The sequence below is a fragment of the Piliocolobus tephrosceles genome, chromosome 6 (genome assembly GCF_002776525.5).
Source record: "Piliocolobus tephrosceles isolate RC106 chromosome 6, ASM277652v3, whole genome shotgun sequence".
NCBI lineage: Eukaryota > Metazoa > Chordata > Mammalia > Primates > Cercopithecidae > Piliocolobus > Piliocolobus tephrosceles.
Window position 1 is genome coordinate 43,903,416 of NC_045439.1, and position 23,634 is coordinate 43,927,049.

The 23,634-nt window shown below is 35.9% G+C and overlaps 2 protein-coding genes across 3 annotated transcripts in view; one reads left to right on the top strand and one right to left on the bottom strand.

Annotated features, from left to right (window-relative positions):
• KCNH5 (potassium voltage-gated channel subfamily H member 5) overlaps positions 1 to 23,634 on the top strand; it is a 952,486-nt gene that overhangs the window by 316,400 nt on the left and 612,452 nt on the right. The gene's annotated exons all lie outside the window — the stretch shown is intronic.
• The window catches only part of LOC111554508 (potassium voltage-gated channel subfamily H member 5), a 307,063-nt gene continuing 291,809 nt past the window's right edge, over positions 8,381 to 23,634 (bottom strand). Inside the window, exon 8 of the mRNA XM_026456131.2 lies at positions 8,381 to 9,328. Coding sequence (XP_026311916.1) covers positions 8,381 to 9,328 — 948 coding nt within the window. The remainder of the gene's footprint in view (positions 9,329 to 23,634) is intronic.

Sequence of the window (23,634 nt, forward strand, 5' to 3'; positions counted from 1 at the left end):
TTTAAAATAAGGATTTCTCCAAATTCCTATTCAGATCTGCTCATTATCTCTATCTTTCATGGTACAGAGAAATATTCTAATTCAACCAAATTTACTCCTGGAGCTTAAACTTTTTAATTTCTGATATAATACTACTTTAATTTTATCATTTATACCTTAACGATACAATTTATCAGAGGAAAAATATTATGAAAGTTTAAGATAACACTGAAATTCTAATATATCAAAAGACTGTTTCCTCTAAACCTATTGCTTTGTGCTTTACTATTGGGGAGCTTTTCACTTATTTAACTAAATTCAAAATAGCAATTTCCAACAAAGACCCAATTCAAATAAATTCCATAAAATGCACATTTTATTCTGTATCATGAAAAAATATCCACATTTAAATAAAGTGTGAAAAAAAGCAAAGTTAGCCCTCCCTGATGAAATACAGTTTATTGTGCTGGAACCCAGAATTCTTTTGGGCTAAAAGCTTCCACCTGCCAATTCACTTTTCAAAATGACCATTTCTTAAGAACAAACGTTAAATAAAGTGATAATCACCATAAACTTCCCAGAAGCAGTTGAATTTTGATCACAATTATTTCATAATTGACCCTAAAGTCACACCGTTAAAATATTTTCAAACATTCTGTCAGTGATCAGGTGATAGGTCAACAGTACATACAAAATTTCTATATTATACATTGCAGTATCTTTGTTTAAGTAGAAAAAAGGATCTGCTTAGCATGAATCAGATTTTGAAAAGAGCCAACAAGTACTGCTTAGCATAATGCTATTAAAAACATTCCACATGAAATGTTTGCATTGTTTCCCTTGTTAATGCATGAATTAATTATTTCCAATGCATTTAACCCTTAAAGGCAGAGGCATTTTTTATACCCCCAAAATCTCACCAATATGGTTGCAGTGACAAAAACATTTAAGAAGTTGCAAAATTAATTCCCATAGTAACATTAGTGTTATAGTAGAATTTACATTGTAGTATACAAAATGCCACAACTAGTGTAAACAAAGTCACTAAAACATAGAATAAAAAGAACTCTATAATTTTCAATAGATCATGAATCTGCACATTTTGTGTTGCTTGAGTACCAAGCACTTCTAAAAGTCATTGCTCGTTCAACAAACTACAATGGATGTTTTAGGGTAAAAAAATGGTTCTAAACTGGTTTCCACTTTTCGTAACAATCACTTAAGAAATCTGTTCCTAATATGAAATGCATATTCCCTCTTGCTTTATTAACTGTGAACAGGTTATAAGGTGGAAGGCGACTGCTTGATGGAAGATGCTGGTGCAGTCAACCCTAAGGAGATGTAAACTACACTTATTCCCTCTCTGATAAAGGGTCATAAGAATAGCAATGTGAAAACATCCCTGCTGAGGTCGAAAAAGGAATCCTGACCACTGTGTTTTCTAAAAATGAAATAGGCTAATCTTGATTTTAAATAAAAGTACATTTGGATTTTGTGTAAGTTGACAGTTCATGGCTGTGACATAATATACCAATATTAAATACTTAGGACTATCAAACACTGTAACATGGAATTAAAAATGAATCTTTGCTGTGATTTTGCATAGTTTACTAGCTACGTATTCTTCCTGTTTGCAGTCTTGGTCTCATCAGGAACCTTTCTCACTATAATTTGGTTGAAAAAGTTGAGGAGCAAATGAGGGGTCCATGACAACAACGGTTCTATAAAGGAACAATGATAATCTTTATGTTGCTTTTTGCCAAAGTCCAATTTCTCTATGGAAATTGGCAATGAAGAGTCTGACCATAGAGGGAAGGGGTTACATTTTATATTATGAAATATGATTTAGCACAGAATGGGGATAAAATTACTTAGTTATTATGGATACTCAGTCTGGTTTATGGAAGCATCAAGGTGAATATTTTGGCTTTGAATGCTTTGGTCATTCAACAGTCAGTGATTCTGCATGAATGAGAGAGAGTGATCAGATCTTTTTGTTTTCCCCCCATCAAAATGCAGCCCAACCAGCCAAGTGCTTAGGCAACTGGGTTTGTAGGCCAGAACCAGAGGTTCTAAACTCACTGGTTGGTGGGAGAGCACATATTTCTAAAGAAGGCCCCAACTTTGGCAAGCTTTCAAACTGCTTCCAAAGGTTTTGTTAAAACCTTAATGACAATGTGTCATCTTAAAAACAAATAAACAAAAGCTATTTAAAAGGCACCACACACAGAAAACTCATTAAAAGGAAGCAACTGCTATCCCTTCTCCACCCTCCCTTTTCCTCAGTTATAACTCTGGCCATAAGCTGCACTTTTTGGTTTACTGTTCTTTGACCAAGTGCCTTTACAGGTAGTACAAGTCATGGCCTCATTTAAATAATCATGCAGTGATAATGTAAAAGCCAGGATGGAAGTGAGCTGACTATAAAAAGCTTTGGATAGTGTCAGTGGGGTCCTTCACAGTCATTATTTTAAAAGTAGGATTATTCCTTTCTATGATTACCTCTGGCTCAGTTATTAGCCAAGTGAAAACAAGATGGTTTGGGCTGAAGATTCCAGCATGCAGTGTTGTAATATCTTGGTTTTTTCTCCTTTTCTCAAGACACTTGCTTTCAAAATCTCAAAGTGTAGAACAAATAAATCACATTCAGAAAATTAACATTTTTTCATTAGAGAAAATTTTTGAAACTCTCTGAAGTAAATATACACACTAGGAATTCATTAATTTTGGAAATAAGGATACAAGTTGCCATTCTAAACAGAGATAGTTAATTTGGATAATGCATTTAATAGTGGCTTGGCCAAGAAGGCAACATTAGTGCAATCAATAAAAATATCTGAATAATCTACTTAAAACCCAATGAGTCAAAAAATAAATTTTAAAAATAAATTCCAGAGTCTCATCCAAATCCCACTATTAAAAATAAAAAGAAATTATAGAAAAAGTCCTGAATGACTCTTGCTTTCCTTAATCATTATGCATTATCTCTTTAGGTTAAAATTCAACTGGAAATGTTGATATCAGTGACTATATGTAAAACATGCTTCTTATTTATAACTACATTTGACAGTTTACTTTGGCTGATGTCTTTCAACTGTTGGGAGAAGTAAATGAAAATTCCACTGCTGGGACAGGGCACCTTTTGCTTAAGACAGTATGATTTCAACCTCTGTCACTGACTCTGACCTACCCAGAAATAACCAACATTTACATTCACATTATAGAGTGCAATTGTTAAGAATTATTTTAAGAAATCTTTAAAAGTTTGTGTCTGGAAAAACTTAGACTAGATGGTTGAAGTAGATAGTTCTTGTAACGTCAATATTCTACAAAATAAAGTTTTCTCCCTAAGGTCTGACTGCATGTGTTAGAAACTCAACTTTACCGTGTAACAGGTATGCTATCCTGCACAAGTTCCTTAATTTATACCTTCATGGGGTTGTTGCAAGAATTAAATTTGATAACCTAAATAAAATGCTTATCATAGTGAACACTTGGTAAATATAAGCTTAGTTAACTAATTTAACTTCTAAACCTAAGAGTAAAGAAGCAGATAGGTTCTCCTCAGTCTTTTCTCAACCCTTGCCTTCATCATCTTCCTAGTTCCCAGTCCAAATCCTCAGTGGCCCTGACCCTCATAAAGAATGCAAACACATGGGTCTTATCCTAAAAATGAAGTGATAGAAAATCTCAAGTCAGAATACAGACCAAAACTTACAATACATAGCACATAGTTGAGAATTTTGTTATAAGAATGTCTGCCCATGTGGAATCATGTATCTTGCACAGTTCATGATTAGTTTAATATAAAAAGTTGAAGGATGAACTACTCTAGTTTTTATTTGTATAAATTTAAGGGTTATACATTTAGTTTTGTCACATAGATATATTGATGAACTACTCTATACCTTGGCCACTTATCAATATGCATACTTTTTTCACAAAATTGAGAATGTCTGCCAAGCAGTATGATTAAGTAGAATTAAGAAAAATCTTAAAATTTACCTATCTTTCTCTTCTTTCTCTCTTCCATCAATGGAGCTTCATTCTCTCCAAGTTTATTTGATTCGTAGTTCTAAATTCCCAGAGAAGTATCAAGTTTTATGCTTACCTGCCACTAATAATTATTTAGCAAACTATGCCTCCTTCCATCAACCTCTGACCAGATAAATCTCTTCTAAAACCTAAAAGAACATTTAGATAAAAATCACATCACCATCAATCCTTGAAATTTCTTCTAAAATCTAGAAGAATATTTCTATAGAGAGTACATCATGGATACTTTTCTATGAAAGAATGAAAAAGTGATCATTTGTCATAATGTAATTTTCACCTGCAAGAAAGATAATTTTTGTATTACCTAATAGTGTGTTGATATAAGAAGGCAACAGCTATTATCTTTGTTTTCTTATTTATTGCCGGGGGAATGGTAGCATTTGGTACACCAGAAAAGGTTAACTTGCCCATAATTACACTTCTAGTTTGTAGTAAAGCTAAATTCAGAATCCAAGACAAAGCTCAGATACTAATCTTAAGGTGTTTTCCAAAAGACTGTTATCTTTTTCCCCTTTCCATTAAGACAAGAAGAGAAATACTTTTACACCTAATAGAAAAAATTATAGCACAACATTCACATGATTATAAAATATTCATATTTGAAGGTTATCCATGTATGATATGCACATTCTAGATAAATGTTCTCATTACCTACATGAAATTTTGGAAAACAAACTCTGAGAAAATTGCTTAAAAGATGAAAATCATACAAGATAGTGGAATTCATTAGGAATATGATGAATAATTTCACAAATATCTGCCACTGCACACTTCAAAACAGTCACTGCTCTGAAGGCTAATATTAAAAAAAAAAATTCCAAATGACTTTAGTTATTTAAAATAAGACATCAAATGGGCCAGATCTCAGAGGGTGAACGAAATCTCCTTAAACAGAAGGGAAAATGTGATTTCCATCTGGGCTCCAATAAGGTTAATTTTGATAATGGTACTTCAGTTAACAGTCACAGCTAATTTTCCTATTAAAGTGTTGATTACAACAGAAGTACACATTTCTTCTAGAGCAATTTCAAACCCCATATTTTCCATTTTTTCTTTGATATGCATAAAGTTGTTTGTAAAAAATACTTAGGGCATTTTTAGTCCTATACTTAATGTGAGCTGCTACTAGCGTCATAAAAATTTTCCATTTTAACAATGAAGCATGGGCCTGTATTCAACCACTTCATTCATTTCAACCACTGTGCCTGAATCATTTTCAGTACCATTCATGTAGCTTTGGTATTGTCATCTGGCTTTTGTGTGCCCATTTGCCTTTTATCATAATCTCTTCCATCTGCTAGATCACATTTAGTGCAACAATATCCTGACGCAGACTGATAAAACTTGCCATTATGATACATCACTCGCATTTCCATTCTAATTTGACTTTTGCTATTATGTTACAACCACCTGTCGAGGATACAGCATCTGATCTTACCTATTAATAACATCATAGAAAAATATTGAAGGTGCGTAAATTGCTTTGGAAAATGTTTGGATTTCAAATACATATCCATTTACTACTATTAATACATTATTTAGAAATATAATATTAAAAATTTTATTCTGGATGCACCAAGAGCATCTATACAGTGTAGGAATAAAACATGCAGTTATCTCGTCCCCAAAAGAGCATCTACTGTCTATGTGCTAGCTGAGGCAACATAGAACGTGATTGTATCATTATTGCATGTATTAAAGCAAGTGTTCACCCTTCATTCAAATCTGAGTAAATTCAACTGCTAAGATTTGTGGAATCTGGGAACCTAAAAGACTACTCTATATACAATGTTTGCTGAAAACACGCATTCCTGCTGAAAACAGCGGGGTGCATTCAGCACCTCTTCATATCATGCACACAGAGAACAGAGATGGCTGAAAAAACTCTATGATAACTGCGCCATAAATAAACAATTGATACTTTCCCTTCTTCTTGAAAACTCGGAGTAATTCCAAACCATTATGTTTCTCACATATATGAACAATAATATTGTAGGTCGATTAGGTGAAACTCTATGTCAATGTCAGAACACAGTAAATATTTGCACCACTAATATGCAAAGGCATGAATTAGAACTTCAAATCATCATGTTGTTCACAGTCATTCTTTTATAGTTTTATACCAACAGTTATTTTTGAAGCACTGGCTAAAGTTAAACTAACAACTTCTGTACTCAGATTTTTATTTTAACCACACATTCACCTTTAAAAGCTTAAGCCAAACTTGACTTAAACAAATAGAAAAAAACCCTGAAATTTAATAAATGTCAGAGGTCAAGAAAAAGACATCATCCTCACCATGAAAGCAACAAAATTCCAATTTCAAGGCTGATTCCTTACTCCATAATTATTTCATTTTCTTGTGTTTGTGGTAGGTAGATATTGTAGCATTACATGGAGATGTGCTCCCCTGAAAACTTCCATTATGGCTAATGGAAGTCATATGCACAAAGAAAGGAAAATGGAGCCCACGGCACATAACATATGTTTTGAGACTCCTAGATTAAAGAGGCACATCTTGTGGGCATGTGAAGTTCAGTAGAAATTCTGAAATAGCAACTGTGTTTATAAATCACTGTTTTGCACTTCTCAGTCTGAATGTGATAACGTGTCTTTCAGTTCTAGTGGCTTTGGTTGGGGATACTGGGAGATAGAAAAGCTCATACAAATGGGTATAACAGACCAAAATATCTCCTTCGATTTTGCCATTGTTTTTGCATATTGTTAACATATATGTACAGAAGGTCCAGTAATATATAAATTACTCACACATATTTTCAACTTCATGCAAACGCTAATTCCCCTGCTCCCCATATTAAATGCTGTGCATGCACTGACTGAAAAGTATGCTTCCCTGAACAACTTCCTAAAATATAGTTTAGTCAAAAGAAATAAGTTCTCCTGGGTTCTTACAAGTGAATGTGTATTTTATTCTCAATCCATATCATTTAAGGGACTAGCTATATACAGGACAACTCTTTGTGACTTTTTTTTAAAAAACTTGACAATAGGCACTTTCTACAAAGAGGATTTGAATTCAAAAGACTAAAATTCAGTCTCTAGTATCCCCCTTTCATAAATGGATCTGCCTGAGCCACAATAGTTTATTGAATCAACTTAGCAGAAGTCCAGCAGTAGAACTGTGTGCAGAAAGCTTTTAAAAACTGTAACCAGAATAAAATGATAGAAAAGCAGTTATCTGAGTTGAGCAACTTAATGTCTACTTCTTGGTTTGTTTGTTTGTTTTACCACATTTCATGTGTTATCACTACAAACACTAAGATTCATGTGTCAACAATTCATACCAGTGTTTCATTCTTTCTAAGTTACAGACATGCCACAAAAATTTATCTATCTGTTTACACTTTTTTATTTTATATCATAATAGTTAGCATTTTGATATGATTACTTAAATGCTTTTCTTTGTATGTTTCTTTGCTAAGAAGCCTTTCAATGTCACTCTTGAACATGTTTTGGAAATACAAATTTAGAGCATTCATAAGCTTTGGAAATTCAGCATCTCTTACGTGAATTGTCAAAAGGCCTTATGCCCTGTGGTGCAGTGTTTCTATAATAACGTACACTATATTAACAGTTTAGTATTTATGGTGTTGATAATGTCAGCCTACAAGATGGCAGCTGTTCTCCAAGAAGGAGGGAGTAGGGATTTCCTTACATAAGAGCTAATGATCACTATCTAAGTATAATGTTAAAAAAGGAGAGGTATAGTTGATCAAAAATGTAATTCATGCACAAAACCCATAGCAATAAGTTTTCAATACCCCACACTGTTATCTGACTTAGCAACAAAACAGTCATTTAAATGGAGCAAACACCGCCTGTAGGGGAAAAGAACCTAACACTAAGTTACAGAAAAATCCTATGGAAAGAGATCATAACATGGTACTAATAGTTTAAAAGACTGAACTCTTCCTTGGCATTAATCTATAATTTTAACAGAACAGTGAGAAAATGATAGCTCGATATACATACTCAGCCTGAGATCAAATTTGTCATGGCAACATTGGCAGGTTGGACCCTGATTCTTCAAATATTACATTGCCTTGGGTAACAAAAATCATACTCTTTTATTATAGAATAGAGATTATAAATAAATGTAAAGTGTGCATGCAGTCAACTGCATAATATACAGGCAATATCTATGTTTTTAATCATCATCTTCTTTGGCAGGCCAGAATCCAGCTGGACATGCAATATTTACATATCAAAATCCATGTGTGGTCATCATCTTGAAAGCAAGTGAAAATATATATATGTATATACTGTATATACACACATATGTATATACTGTTTTAATATATTAACAAATATATATGTATATATATTAAAAGTGGATTTCATCTTTGTCAGATTCAGGTGATTCAGGCCTTGAAACACTAAAAATATCCTGACATGGTATCTGGGGAGGTACTTGGAGTGGCATTTGGGATTTGGGAGATGAGGCCTGGGGTATGCTTTTCTCTGACAGTATTTTTAAAATTTCTGCCACCTGCTTTTCTAGGGCAGTCATTCTGCAGCTGAGCAGCTGGATGTCCTCTTTGAGTTCGTGTTTGACTTCCTGCAGTGTGGTCTGTAAGGCCTGCTCCGGGATGGGATAAAACGGGTGCTTGGCATCAGCCTGGATGGGACTGTGCTCCAGCGGACTTCGGGCCTCCCCAGCCTTATCCAAACGAAGGTCACTTTTTGTAATTCCACTGTCACAAGAATCTGTTTTCCTTAGTGGGTTTTTGGTCACACTGTTCTCTGAATCACTGCTCTTGGGATCCTCAGACAACAGCCCCATTGACTCAGCTTTAGTGACATTATTCCAGTCTTCCTTTTTCTCCTCATGGGCTCCCATATTATTCTTGAGTCGCAGCCACCCTTTTCCATTTCCATTCTTCATTCTTATTGGGCTGTTGACTTTGAGACATTTTTGGTCAGCACCGCCGTTGGGCTTGAGTTCCATGGCATCGCGGTTGTTCTGCTTAAGGGATTCACTGGTTTTCACATAGGCCAGAGACGTCTGAATGGGAGTAATTTGTGACACAGTCACCACACTGGTGCCAGTGATGGAGGCTCCATTCTGTAAGGAGCGACTTTCTACCTGGAGTTGGTTCCTCTCGGGGTCACCCTGTGTCGAGCCCTGATTCCGCAGCTCCTTCTGCTGCTTGAACTTCTGGAAGAGCTTTCTGACCGGGTGGTCCACAGGGATGCTGAGGGTCACCTCATTCTTCTGCCGGAGGCGCTCCTCCTCCTCTTTCTTCACATCACTGATCTTACGAAAGATGATCTGTGGAACGGGAGAGACAGTCATAGCCTGATTATAAAAGCAGATGGATTAACAGTTGTGTGACACTATGCTGTATGTGCTTTGTGTTACAAAGAAAACCCTTCAACATTCAATAAGATTATTTCTGAAGAAAAAAATCCGAATGCCATTTATGGAATTGCATTTATGAAATTTATGGATGCAATATGCCTTAAACCCAACACGGAAATGTTAGCTACTTATTTACTTAGTTCTAGTCCCCTACATATCAGAGGGAGAATTACTCAAGAGACAACTGAGTAGAGGTACTTTGCTTCTAGTTTATGTTCCCATTATATTACTGTTTAGTAGGTAATACATACACACACACACAGACATATATATATATATATATATATGTATGTGTATATATGTGTATATATATAAAGAAATACATATTTATCCCTTAAATTTCTCTGTAATGAATTGCTACTTTTGTATGATTTTCCTTATTGTGTAGAAATAAGATTCAAAACCATTTTTAATATTATCCTCTGTTTGGGTATCAGATAGTAAAAGAATTCCAGGCTATAAATGTACTGAAAAGTTAGACAGTTTAGCAAACGGCACCTGGGGTGGGTGAGGGGAGAATTTAAATTTATTTATGTGACCCTAGAAGGCAGAACTAGAATTTGTGAGAAAAAGTTCCTGGGAGGCAACACCAGCTCAGCACAGAGACTTCATTGCAAACTGCTCTCTATCGAATAAACTGCCTCGAAAACTCATGATCATTCTAGCACTAAAAGGTTAAAACAGAAAGTATGTTTTTCATGTGACATGTTCACTGGGTTGGAGGTTGAACTCTTCAATTTCCAAGATTCTTTAAATTTTAAACATAAAACTAAATACATAGTACAGGTGAGGGGTTAGATATCCATAAATAAATAAGCATCATTTTATTTAAAATGTACTTTGAAGATAATAGTGGGAAGAACTTATGATAACCCCATCAAAAGAAATTTTAAAATGTTGGCTATATAAGAAATTGCCACATATATTATCAGAGTTGGAAGTAAAGTTAATGTGTGAGATTTTTGCTCAGAGTCCTGAAAAGCAAAGTAACTGCAGGTGAAGGCTGTCAGGAAAATTAAAAAAAAAGAGAGAGTTATATAAGATAAGGCACTTTCAGAATCAGACAATTTTATTACTCAAGGAAAATTACTTACCGTGATCACCCTCTGTAAGTTGTTGGTTAGAGTAGAAACACATGTGAAGCATGCATTCTCTAACCGGTAACAGACACTCAACATACATTGGGTCTCTCTCCTTGAACTCTCATAAAATACTCCTATCTGAAACCATTAACTATCCTTTGAATATTCAGCAGCTGCCTGGAGTAACATATAATCATTGATTTTACACCAAAAACTGATACTATTGATGGTCACCGTTAACTGAAAAGTCAGAAAGGTAGGAATTCCCCTTCCAGATAAGAGTACATTTTCTAAAATGAGATTGATGCACTAAATTCAGCTTATCAAGTGGTAATAATTTGTATTTTAAAATAAATTCAGTAACTGTAAAGGCCAATATATTTTTTTCCTGTTAGTGGCACATGAAATTGGGTCTTTTAAAAATATGTAATAATAATCTCAAATTCTGATATCAAAGCTCCAGCAGTTTAATTAGAAGTCTTTCAAAGGGTTGACACATTTCTTATGCTTCCCAAGTAAACATAGGTTGTACTAAGTCTTCAAGATATGAGCATTCTTTAGAACCAGACAGACCCAGACACAGAAACACAGATACTATTTTCCTATTTCAGCCCCTTTTTGAAAAAGTACTCACTTTGATTCTATGGGTGGACATGAGAGGCCTAATATGAATAATTTTCCACATCCCCCTTCCCATTCACCACTGGCCCTTTTTACTTTTTTAAGGTGGCTATTTAGGCTAGGATAGACCTAGTGTTGGTTCGATGTGGTAACTGAGAGCAGCCTTCACATTTGGGAAAAGGAAACCGTTTCAAAGTCAGTGGAGTGTGACAGGTGCTAGGCACAGAGGAAGGTCAGGTAAAATGCAGGTCCCCTGTGCAATATTTGGGACATACTAAGAACATCAGACATTAAAAATCTGAATTGGACATATGTATCCTTTAACAAATATTCATTGTTTATCAGAATTTTAATTTTACCTTGGAGTCCTGTATTTTTGTTTGCTACATTTGGCAACCCTATCAGTATATACAGACAACAACATTCCTATCTTTGTAATGTCTACATGTCCTGCCACGCAGAGACTATACTGAAAGATTTGGTATTACTGATATCTGAGAATTTGTGGACACCTTAGGCAAGAGTCTTATTTGTTTAGATTTGTCAATATAATGGCCAATAATTGCTTGCAATTATTGTGTGCTAATCAAGTTCAGGGTGTTTTGTAATGTAAGACTGTAACATGCCCATGTAAAATATCAATAAAATAAATCTTTCCCAGCTTCCTTGACCACCAGCTGCCCCACCCACCCAACCAAGAACAAACAAAAGTGTTTGAATTGCTACTATTTAGCTAGAAACAAAGACTCCAAATACAAAAATATGTAGAGCAAAGTGGGTCCTGGCACAGGGCTTGATTTCTCACCTATACCAGGGGACAAATGAGATAGAGCTGGATCTGTATTTTGCTGTCAAGAAACATAAAAGTAACAGGGAAAGAGAAAAAATCGAGCTCTGGTACATTAGATGACAGAATTCTGAGCGTTGCACATTGTTCCTTTCCCCCTTTTTACTCCCAGGAGATAGGAAATTAAGTAATTTTAAACATAGCTCCCTTGAGGTTTGAGGGTACTTATGACCAACAAGACTGGTCCTGAATTGTTACCGAGTTTGCAGAACAGCAGGACCTACACAGCCAGTCTCAGGAGCCAGCAATGCACGGTGGAAAAACATGCTCTTCAGAGAGCCAAATATCCTTTCTTTGCTCCTTGCCCTTCACTTCCTCTATAGCTCAAGGGATCACTGGCTGGGATGCCCTAGAGCTCAGGAAGCCACTGAAGTTAGTCATTTGTGAATTCAGTCTGCTAGAAGCCAGCCAAGGCAAAAGCACTGTGTGAGGTGGGAAAAGTTATTGCACCCCGTAGGTCACCTGCCACCAGGGACTTTCGGGCCATCAATTATGCCACACATAAAGAGAGCCAGCAGTTGGACATGACCAGCTGAAAAGCCAACACTCTGAGGAGTGGCTACAGGCCCTCCAGATCTCAGACACAAGCCCTAAGTCCTGAAGTAGATCCCCCTTTCTCCTTAGCAGCAGGCCTGCTGACAATCTGCGGCCCAGTGAGAGGAGAAACAAGTGCAGGAGGAAGGTTGGAAAGAAGGGGTCATGAGGAGATTTATCACCCAATCTATACAACTGTAACTGAAGTCTAACTGAAAACAGTAACACTTGGATTTGGTCAACTACTTATTATATCCAGGTTTGTAAGAGGTAGATTTTTTTAAAAAAATTACTAGTTTGAATTGACTTTATAGGATTAGATTACATTTATTCTATTTTACTTTTGACTATGGAACAAAATAATGGTATTGTAAAATGATTATAAAATAGCTGTATGTAGCAAAGTGGTCACTTCCACACATGTATTTTCTCACTCAAGTGTCATAAATGAGAACATTTTACAAGCTAGGTCCTATTCTCTACTGTAGGACACAGGTCCTATTATTCTTATATTACAGAGAAGCAAATTGAGGCATAAAGAGTTTAAGTGGTTTCCCTTAGGTCACACAACTGAGTGTCCAGGATACAAATCCGAAGGGTCAGTTTCCAGTCTTAACCATTCCACTCTCCTGCTCCTCAAGGTAACTTTTATACTTTCTCCTGGACTCTGTGAAAACTTGGATAGATGAATGAGTGAGGTAGGAAGTTGTGCAGCAGTTTCACACCTAGCAGGTCACCCTTCACAGAGCATTTGCCATGGAGAACCACCCCTGAAAGCAGTGAATTAAACACGATTGAAGCTCTGTACTTGCTGGGAAAGTGGTAGCCTTGACCAGCACCTTGAAAGAGCTTTGTGGGAGGCAGTCTCTAGACCCTCCTCACTCTCCAAAGCAGATCCAGTAGGCTTCAATGCATGCTACCATTTTGTAGCTTCCGGTCCCCTTCAAGGATGCCTTGCGTTTTTGTTTTGTTTTTAACTTCCTTCTACATATATTAAATATACTACCTTTATGGAAGGCAGGGGGCAGGGAGGGTCAAAGAATGTGACTTTCCCTGGACTTTGACATCATCCTTGATTCCATTTACACCTAAATCATTTGTTTATTAGAATAGGGATTTCTGTCTGCTTTGCTAACTGCTATATCTCACGTGTCTATAACATGCCTGCCACATTGAAATTCCTCAATAAATAAATGTTATTCATTAGTTCAAGAACCTTTTCATACATTCAGCAAATGTATGTTTGTTACAAATAAGAAGGGCACTTTATAGTTCCTTCACTATGTTCCACTCTCCAAACAATGAATCAGTGCTATCTGTATATTATTATTATTATTATTATTGATCATTAATGTCTACTCCTCATTTGGAAGCAGGAGTTATATCATTTGCCTTCTGGCATTCCTAGAACCTGGCCAACTGCTGAACAAATGCATACTGGGTAGACTCAGGTTCAAATCTTTGACCCACAAATCAGTCATTGAAAGGTCTTGAATCAGAATCTGCTTTGATTTCATTGCAAGGATGCAACAATATCCATTAGAAGCTTATTTTCTAACTTATGACAAAACAAAATTTTCTTTCCTACTACAAGGTAAGAGAATATAGGCACTGGAATTAAAAACAAATGAAAAATGAAAAGGTGATTTAATCATGCTTATGGGCTTTAAACACTAATTTACAAGGTGCTACCACCAGCTGATCCATATCTTATATGCAAAGTATGATGGTTTTTTGTTTTGTAGTTTAAAAAAATGTACAAATATAATAAATAAGAAGATAAAACATCAGGGATGCCTAACATAAGTAACTCACTGTATTTCAAAAACACGAAATGCAATTAGGCCCTCTCTATAAGTCCTTACAGTTTCAGAGACAGTTTTATGACCTAAGCTCCAATATTGAGTAACACTGAATATTTATTACTAAGAAAACTACATTTCTATGGTAATTATTACACATTACCATTATGAGTATTCTCAAATTAATTCTGCTGAACGTTTCCTTTTAAGAAGGGCTTTTTGGCTGGGAATGGTGGTTCATGCCTGTAATCCCAGCTCTTTGAAAGGCCAAAGTGGGAGGATCATTTGAGCCCAGAAGTTTGAGACCACCCTGGTAACACAGGAAGACCCTATCTCTACAATTAAAAAAAAAAAAAAAAAAAAAGACACGCATGGTGGTGCATGCCCATGGTCCTAGCTACTTGGGAGGCTGAGGCAGGAGGATCACCTGAGCTCAGGAATCTGAGGTTCCAGTAAGTTATGATCATGCCATTGCATGTCAACCTGGGTCTCAAAAATAATAATAAATAAAAATTTTAAAAGGAAGGGCTTTTTACCTTTACCTTTATTTTTAACATGCATATAGTAAAATGCTTCAACTTAACAGAGTGGAAACATTGACAAATTTTATTTAAACTCTTCAAAATGGTGTGCTTTATTTACATTTTTAAAATTGCATCCTACACTTTGACCATTGAAAGAACCTATAAACAGTAAGATTTTTCAAAATCCAATTGAATCTTTCATGGGCAACTGGCAAATTGTAACTCAAAAGTAAAATGTCTCCTGCTAATTCAATATATAATTTATATACTTTAATTTTACCCAATTATTATATGGATGATCATTTTTCTCTAATAAACAAGCATTTTTTTAACCATGAAGAAATTATTATAGAAAGTGTTAAAGGATTTGAGTTCATAAGAGTTCAACTTGTATGAATTAAATGGTGTGAAAAATGCATACCCTTACTTATCAATGTACTTTTAAAAGAAATCAGCTTTTAAAAATCTAATATTTGGTTTTATTCTCAGTACTAAAAACCTAGACCCTTTTTACTTGATGTACATTGTGTCCATCTTTTGTCCAATGGCAAATCAGATTGCTGCTGAACAGTACAAAAATTAAGGACAAAATTTAAAAACCAGAAATTAGGCTATGGTTCCAGCTACACATTTATTGGTAGAATGCACAATAACCTGTACTGTTTCTATCAGCAAAGAGATTTATTTCATTTAAGCTTTATTTTTCTCTGTACTTCATTATGTTCTGCAGAATCCATGCTGGAAGGTTTAATTTATTTAAATGATAAAAGCTTCTTAAACGTAACAGGGAACATGGCCAACTGAGCTTTCCATTTCAAAAGTAGGGCATTTGATCATAAAAGTGATATCAAAATTGAATAATTTGAATGTGTACTGAACTTTGAAATCCAATAAAGGCAAGAAAAAAAATGGTTAGAATCATTTGTTCAATGACATGGATTTAGTGTTACACAATTTGCAGAAAAGAAAGAGGTGTTTTCTCTCAAATGGCTCATCACTTACAAGATCTGTGAATCGACTAGGAATTTATAGCTATATGTGATCAAGCAGTGAGTAGCTCTGGTTTATTTGACTCTCCTGGGATTTAGTTGGTTTGATTCTTTGGTTCTTCTTACTGTTTCCATAATCATAGTCACAAATTCTAACTCTAGCCCTCCAATCCATGACAATCTGAACTAATACAGTAAAGCATTATTTATTCAACACTACCATGTATATATCAGAGGCTGTAAACTCTCAGTGACGGCCACAGTGATGGGGCGGTTGCAAATGACCATTCTACAAATTTAGATGTGCTTAGGGTAACAATGATGCATGATACTCTGTTTTGAGATGTGGCAGCCTTGTTTACTTCAGTCACTCATAAATCTAGAAGCTCTCCAAGGGCACAAAATGTGTTACAGATCTAATTCAGCCTCTTAGGCCCTAAAACCTTTGAAGAATTAATTAATTAAGCAAATGTAAAGAAAAAGGAAGGAAGGAAAATGGGTAGAGAGGAAAAAGAGAGGAAGAAAGAAAGGGAGGAAGGGAGGGTGGGATAGAAGGAGGGAGGAAAGGAGGGACGGGAAGGGATAGGGAAGGAATATCTTTTGGTTTTGCTAATGTGTAGGTAATGCCTAATGTAAGAATGACTAGTATGATGCAAATGCAAAAGATTCTAGAATAACTAATACAGTTACTGAAATAACTAATGAAATGTTCTAAGCATCATTTTCTTTACCATGTAAAAGATCATTTATCTCAATTCTGAATTCAGGCTATCATAAACATGAAAATATATTTTTCGCAATGAACAAAACATAGATTGTAAACTTTACCAACACTAGCTTAACTTTGAAATATGGTGCTCAATGCATATGTTTTTATTTGTACAAATTTTCATTTAAAAAAAAATAGAAGGAAAGCAAAGTCTTTAAAAGCAAGAATACGGCTATTCCAAGGTTAATCTGACAAGCTTTTTTTTTTTTTTAGACGGAATCTCACTCTGTCGCCCAGGCTGGAGTGCAGTGGTGCAATCTTGGCTCACTGCAAGCTCTGCCTCCTGGGTTCACGCCATTCTCCTGCCTCAGCCTCCCGAGTAGCTGGGACTACAGGCGCCCACCACCATGCCCAGCTAAGTTTTTGTATTTTTAGTACAGACGGGGTTTCACCATGTTAGCCAGGAAGGTCTCGATATCCTGACCTCGTGATCCAACCACCTCAGCCTCTGACAAGATTTTGATTCACTGTATCAAACACTGCAGTAGCCCATGAATTGCTCTCCTTGCCTCAATTTTTAGTCTCATTTTTCTTCATTCTACTCTTTGCTGTTGACTGTAAAATATAATAGAGTACTAGTCTAAAAATTACAGAATCCAAACTCCTTAGTAAGAAGTCAGCAATCCAGCAGTAGTCAAGCCCTACCTGCTTCTCTAACCTCTGCTTTATTCACTCCTCACTTGGCCTCCACACACCTGCCACATTGAGTCACTTTGAGTTTGAGCATGTATTTATGATACTGCATATACTGTTCTTCTTCCTCCTCCTCACCCACTGGAGAACTCCTATGTGTCCTTTGATACTTAGCTCAACTGTGTCCTTCTTTATAAGGTAGGACTAGCTACATAATTTTCAGAGCCCAATGCAAGATAAAAATCTAGGATCTCTAACATCATACTTTATAGTAAAGTACTAGAAGCTTTCCCCGTAATATTAGCAAAGAGAGGAGCAGGGATGATCCCATCACTTCTACTTAACATTGTATTGGGGATTCTAGCCAAGGAAATTGTTGAGAAAATAAAATAAAAGTTATCCAGAAGAGAAAGGAAGAATTAAAACTCCTCTATTTAGAGATGACATGATCATACATATAGAAAAATCTTAAGAAATACAAGAAAAGCCCGCTGGAACTGATAAAGGAGTTCAGCAAGGATGCAGTATATGTATTCAATAAAAAAAATCTGTTATATTTCTATGCACTAGCCATGAACCATCTGAAAATGAAATTAAGAAAATAATGTTATTGACAATAGCTTCAAGGAGAATAAATAAATAAATTTAGCAAAAGAAGAGGTACAGGAGTTGCACCTAGAAAAACTACAAAACATTGACATATATTAAAGAAAACCTAAATAAATGGAAAGACATCTCATGTTTACATATTGGAAGATGATATTGCTAACATGGCAATACTACCCAAGTTGCTCTATAGTTTTGATACAATTTTCATCAAAATTTCAACTGCCCATTTTTCAGAAATTGCTAAACCAACCCTAAATTTTAAATGAAAATGCAAGGGACCCAGAATAGTTGAAACAATATTGGAAAAAGAGAATAAAGTTGGAGGACTTACACCTAACACTTTAAAAATGTATAACAAAGCTACAGTAATTAAAGGATTTGGTACTGGCATAAGAATAGACATAGATATCAGTGGAATACAACTGATAGTCCTGGAATAAACCTATGCATCTATGGTCAACTGGTTTTTGACAAGGGTGTCAAAGCAATTCAATGATGAAAGAAGAATAATCTTTTGAAAAAATGGTACTGAAACAACTGCATATACACAAACAAGAAATGAATGTGGATATCTGTCTAACACCATATACAAAATTAAACTTATAAAGGATAAAATACCTAACTGTAAGAGCTAAAACATTAAAGTTCTTAGAAGAAAGCAAAGGTGTAAATTTTAGTGACCCTGAATTAGACAATGATTCTTTAGATAGGTACATAAATCTCAAGGCAGGAAAGAACAAATAAATTAATTGGACTTCATCAAAATTAAAAATGCTTGTACATCAAAGGACATTATCAAAGTGAAAAGACAACTCACAGAATTAGAGAAAATATTTGCAAATAATATATCTGATTGCATAAAGTAAAGGTGGTATACACCATGGAATACTACCCAAACACAAAACTGAATGCAATCATGTCCTGTACAGCAACATGGATGCAGCCGGAAGTCATTATCCTACATTAACACAGAAACAGAAAATCAAATGCTACATGGCCTCACTTACAAGTAGGAGGTAAACATTGGGTACACACAGATGTAAAGAAGGGAACAATAGACACTGGGGACTCTAAAGAGGGAGGAAAGGGGGAAGGGTTAAAAAATTAATTATTGGGTAGTTTTTCACTACCCAATATTAGGTACTCTGTTCACTATTTGGGTGATGGGTTCAATAGAAGCACCAACCTCAGCATCACACAACATATCCATGCAACAAACCTGCACATCTACCCCCTGAATTTAAAATATAATAATAATAATAATTCTGATATAGGTTTAGTATCCAGAATATATAAAGAGCTATTATAACTCAGAAATAAAAAGACAAAAGAAAATTAATTTTAAAATCATCAAAAAATTTGAATAGACATTTATTCAAAGAAGATATACAAATGGCCAATAGGCATATGAAAAGATACTCATCATTAGTCATTAGAGAAATGAAAATTAAAACTACAATAAGTTATCATTTCACACCCTGTAGGATGGCTGTAATAAAAAACACAGAAAATAACAAGTGTTGGAAGGATGTGGAGAAACTAGCACCCTCACACGTTGCTGGAAGGAATGTAAAATGGTATAGCCTCTGTGGAAAAGAGCTTGGCAGTGCCTCAAAAAGTCAATCATAGAGTAGCCATATGACCCAGCAATTCTACTCCTATATATCCAAGAGAATTGAAAACATATAGTCAAACAAAAACTTGTATATGAATGTTCACAGCAGCATCATTTATGATAGCCAAATATTAGAAACATCCCACATATTCATTAATGGATGAGTTGACAAAAATGTGGTGTATCCACACAATGAAATACTATTCAGTCACTAAAAGAAATAAAGTATAGATCGGGCGGAGCAAGATGGCCGAATAGGAACAGCTCCAGTCTCCAACTCCCTCTCGCCAGAAACTCTACAAGCCAGAAGAGAGTGGAGGCCAATATTCAACATTCTTAAAGAAAAGAATTTTCAACCCAGAATTTCATATCCAGCCTAACTAAGTTTCATAAGTGAAGGAGAAATAAAATCCTTTACAGATAAGCAAATGCTTAGAGATTTTGTCACCACCAGGCCTGCCTGACAAGAGACCCTGAAGGAAGCCCTAAACATGGAAAGGAACAACCGGTACCAGCCATTGCAAAAACATGCCAAAATGTAAAGACCATTGAGGCTAGGAAGAAACTGCATCAACTAATGAGCAAAATAACCAGTTAATATCATAATGGCAGGATCAAGTTCACACATAACAATATTAACCTTAAATGTTAATGGACTAAATGCTCCAATTAAAAGACACAGACTAGCAAACTGGATAAAGAGTCAAGACCCATCAGTCTGATGTATTCAGGAGACCCATCTCACATGCAGAGACATACATAGGCTCAAAATAAAGGGATGGAGGAAGATCTACCAAGCAAATGGAGAACAAAAAAAAGCAGGGGTTGCAATCCTACTCTCTGATAAAACAGACTTTAAACCATCAAAGATCAAAAGAGACAAAGAAGGCCATTACATAATGGTAAAGGGATCAATTCAACAGGAAGAGCTAACTATCCTAAATATATATGCACCTAACACAGGAGCACCCAGATTCATAAAGCAAGTCCTTAGAGACTTACAAAGAGACTTAGACTCCCATACAATAATAATGGGAGACTTCAACACTCCACTGTCAACATTAGACAGATCAACGAGATAGAAAGTTAACAAGGATATCCAGGAATTGAACTCATCTCTGCACCAAGCGGACCTAATAGACATCTATAGAACTCTCCACCCCAAATCAACAGAATATACATTCTTCTCAGCACCACATTGCACTTATTCCAAAATGACCACATAATTGGAAGTAAAGCACTCCTCAGCAAATGTAAAAGAACAGAAATTATAACAAACTGTCTCTCAGACCACAGTGCAATCAAACTAGAACTCAGGACTAAGAAACTCAATCAAAACTGCTCAACTACATGGAAACTGAACAATCTGCTCCTGAAGGACTACTGGGTACATAACGAAATGAAAGCAGAAATAAAGATGTTCTTTGAAACCAATGAGAACAAAGATACAACATACCAGAATCTCTGGGACACATTTAAAGCAGTGTGTAGAGGGAAATTTATAGCACTAAGTGCCCACAAGAGAAAGCAGGAAAGATCTAAAATTGACACTCTAACATCACAATTAAAAGAACTAGAGAGGCAAAAGCAAACACACTCAAAAGCTAGCAGAAGGCAAGAAATAACTAAGATCAGAGCAGAACTGAAGGAGACAGAGACACAAAAAACCCTCCAAAAAAATCAATGAATCCAGGAGTTGGTTTTTTGAAAAGATCAACAAAATTGACAGACCGCTAGCAAGACTAATAAAGAAGAAAAGAGAGAGGAATCAAATAGACGCAATAAAAAATGATAAAGGGGATATCACCACCGACCCCACAGAAATACAAACTACCATCAGAGAATACTATAAACACCTCTACGCAAATCAACTAGAAAATCTAGAAGAAATGGATAATTTCCTGGACACTTACACTCTCCCAAGACTAAACCAGGAAGAAGTTGAATCCCTGAATAGACCAATAGCAGGCTCCGAAATTGAGACAACAATTAATAGCCTACCCACCAAAAAAAGTCCAGGACCAGATGGATTCACAGCTGAATTCTACCAGAGGTACGAGGAGGAGCTGGTACCATTCCTTCTGAAACTATTCCAATCAATAGAAAAAGAGGGAATCCTCCCTAACTCATTTTTATGAGGCCAACATCATCCTGATACCAAAGCCTGGCAGAGACACAACAAAAAAAGAGAATTTTAGACCAATATCCCTGATGAACATCAATGCAAATATCCTCAATAAAATACCGGCAAACCGGATTCAGCAGCACATCAAAAAGCTTATCCACCATGATCAAGTGGGCTTCATCCCTGGGATGCAAGGCTGGTTCAACATTCGCAAATCAATAAATGTAATCCAGCATATCAACAGAACCAAAGACAAGAACCACATGATTATCTCAATAGATGCAGAAAAGGCTTTTGACAAAATTCAACAGCCCTTCATGCTAAAAACGCTCAATAAATTCGGTATTGATGGAACATACCTCAAAATAATAAGAGCTATTTATGACAAACCCACAGCTAATATCATACTGAATGGGCAAAAACTGGAAAAATTCCCTTTGAAAACTGGCACAAGACAGGGATGCCCTCTCTCACCACTCCTATTCAACATAGTGTTGGAAGTTCTGGCTAGGCCAATCAGGCAAGAGAAAGAAATAAAGGGTATTCGGTTAGGAAACGAAGAAGTCAAATGGTCCCTGTTTGCAGATGACATGATTGTATATTTAGAAAACCCCATTGTCTCAGCCCAAAATCTCCTTAAGCTGATAAGCAACTTCAGCAAAGTCTCAGGATACAAAATGAATGTGCAAAAATCACAAGCATTCTTATACACCAGTAACAGACAAGCAGAGAGCCAATCAGGAATGAACTTCCATTCACAATTGCTTCAAAGAAAATAAAATACCTAGGAATCCAACTTACAAGGGATGTAAAGGACCTCTTCAAGGAGAACTACAAACCACTGCTCAGTGAAATCAAAGAGGACACAAACAAATGGAAGAACATACCATGCTCATGGATAGGAAGAATCAATATCGTGAAAATGGCCATACTGCCCAAGGTTATTTATAGATTCAATGCCATCCCCATCAAGCTACCAATGAGTTTCTTCACCGAATTGGAAAAAACTGCTTTAAAGTTCATATGGAACCAAAAAAGAGCCCGCATTGCCAAGACAATCCTAAGTCAAAAGGACAAAGCTGGAGGCATCACACTACCTGACTTCAAACTATACTACAAGGCTACAGTAACCAAAACAGCATGGTACTGGTACCAAAACAGAGATATAGACCAATGGAACAGAACAGAGTCCTCAGAAATAATACCACACATCTATAGCCATCTGATCTTTGACAAACCTGAGAGAAACAAGAAATGGGGAAAGGATTCCCTATTTAATAAATGGTGCTGGGAAAATTGGCTAGCCATAAGTAGAAAGCTGAAACTGGATCCTTTCCTTACTCCTTATACGAAGATTAATTCAAGATGGATTAGAGACTTAAATGTTAGACCTAATACCATAAAAACCCTAGAAGAAAATCTAGGTAATACCATTCAGGACATAGGCATGGGCAAGGACTTCATGTCTAAAACACCAAAAGCAACGGCAGCAAAAGCCAAAATTGACAAGTGGGATCTAATTAAACTAAAGAGCTTCTGCACAGCAAAAGAAATTACCATCAGAGTGAACAGGCAACCTACAGAATGGGAGGAAATTTTTGCAATCTACTCATCTGACAAAGGGCTAATATCTAGAATCTACAAAGAACTCAAACAAATATGCAAGAAAAAAACAAACAACCCCATCAAAAAGTGGGGAAAGGATATGAGCAGACATTTCTCAAAAGAAGACATTCATACAGCCAACAGACACATGAAAAAATGCTCATCATCACTCGCCATCAGAGAAATGCAAATCAAAACCACAATGAGATACCATCTCACACCAATTAGAACGGCAATCATTAAAAAATCAGGAAACAACAGGTGTTGGAGAGGATGTGGAGAAATAGGAACACTTTTACACTGTTGGTGGGATTGTAAACTAGTTCAACCATTATGGAAAACAGTATGGCAATTCCTCAAGGATCTAGAACTAGATGTACCATATGACCCAGCCATCCCACTACTGGGTATATACCCAAAGGATTATAAATTATTCTACTACAAAGACACATGCACACGTA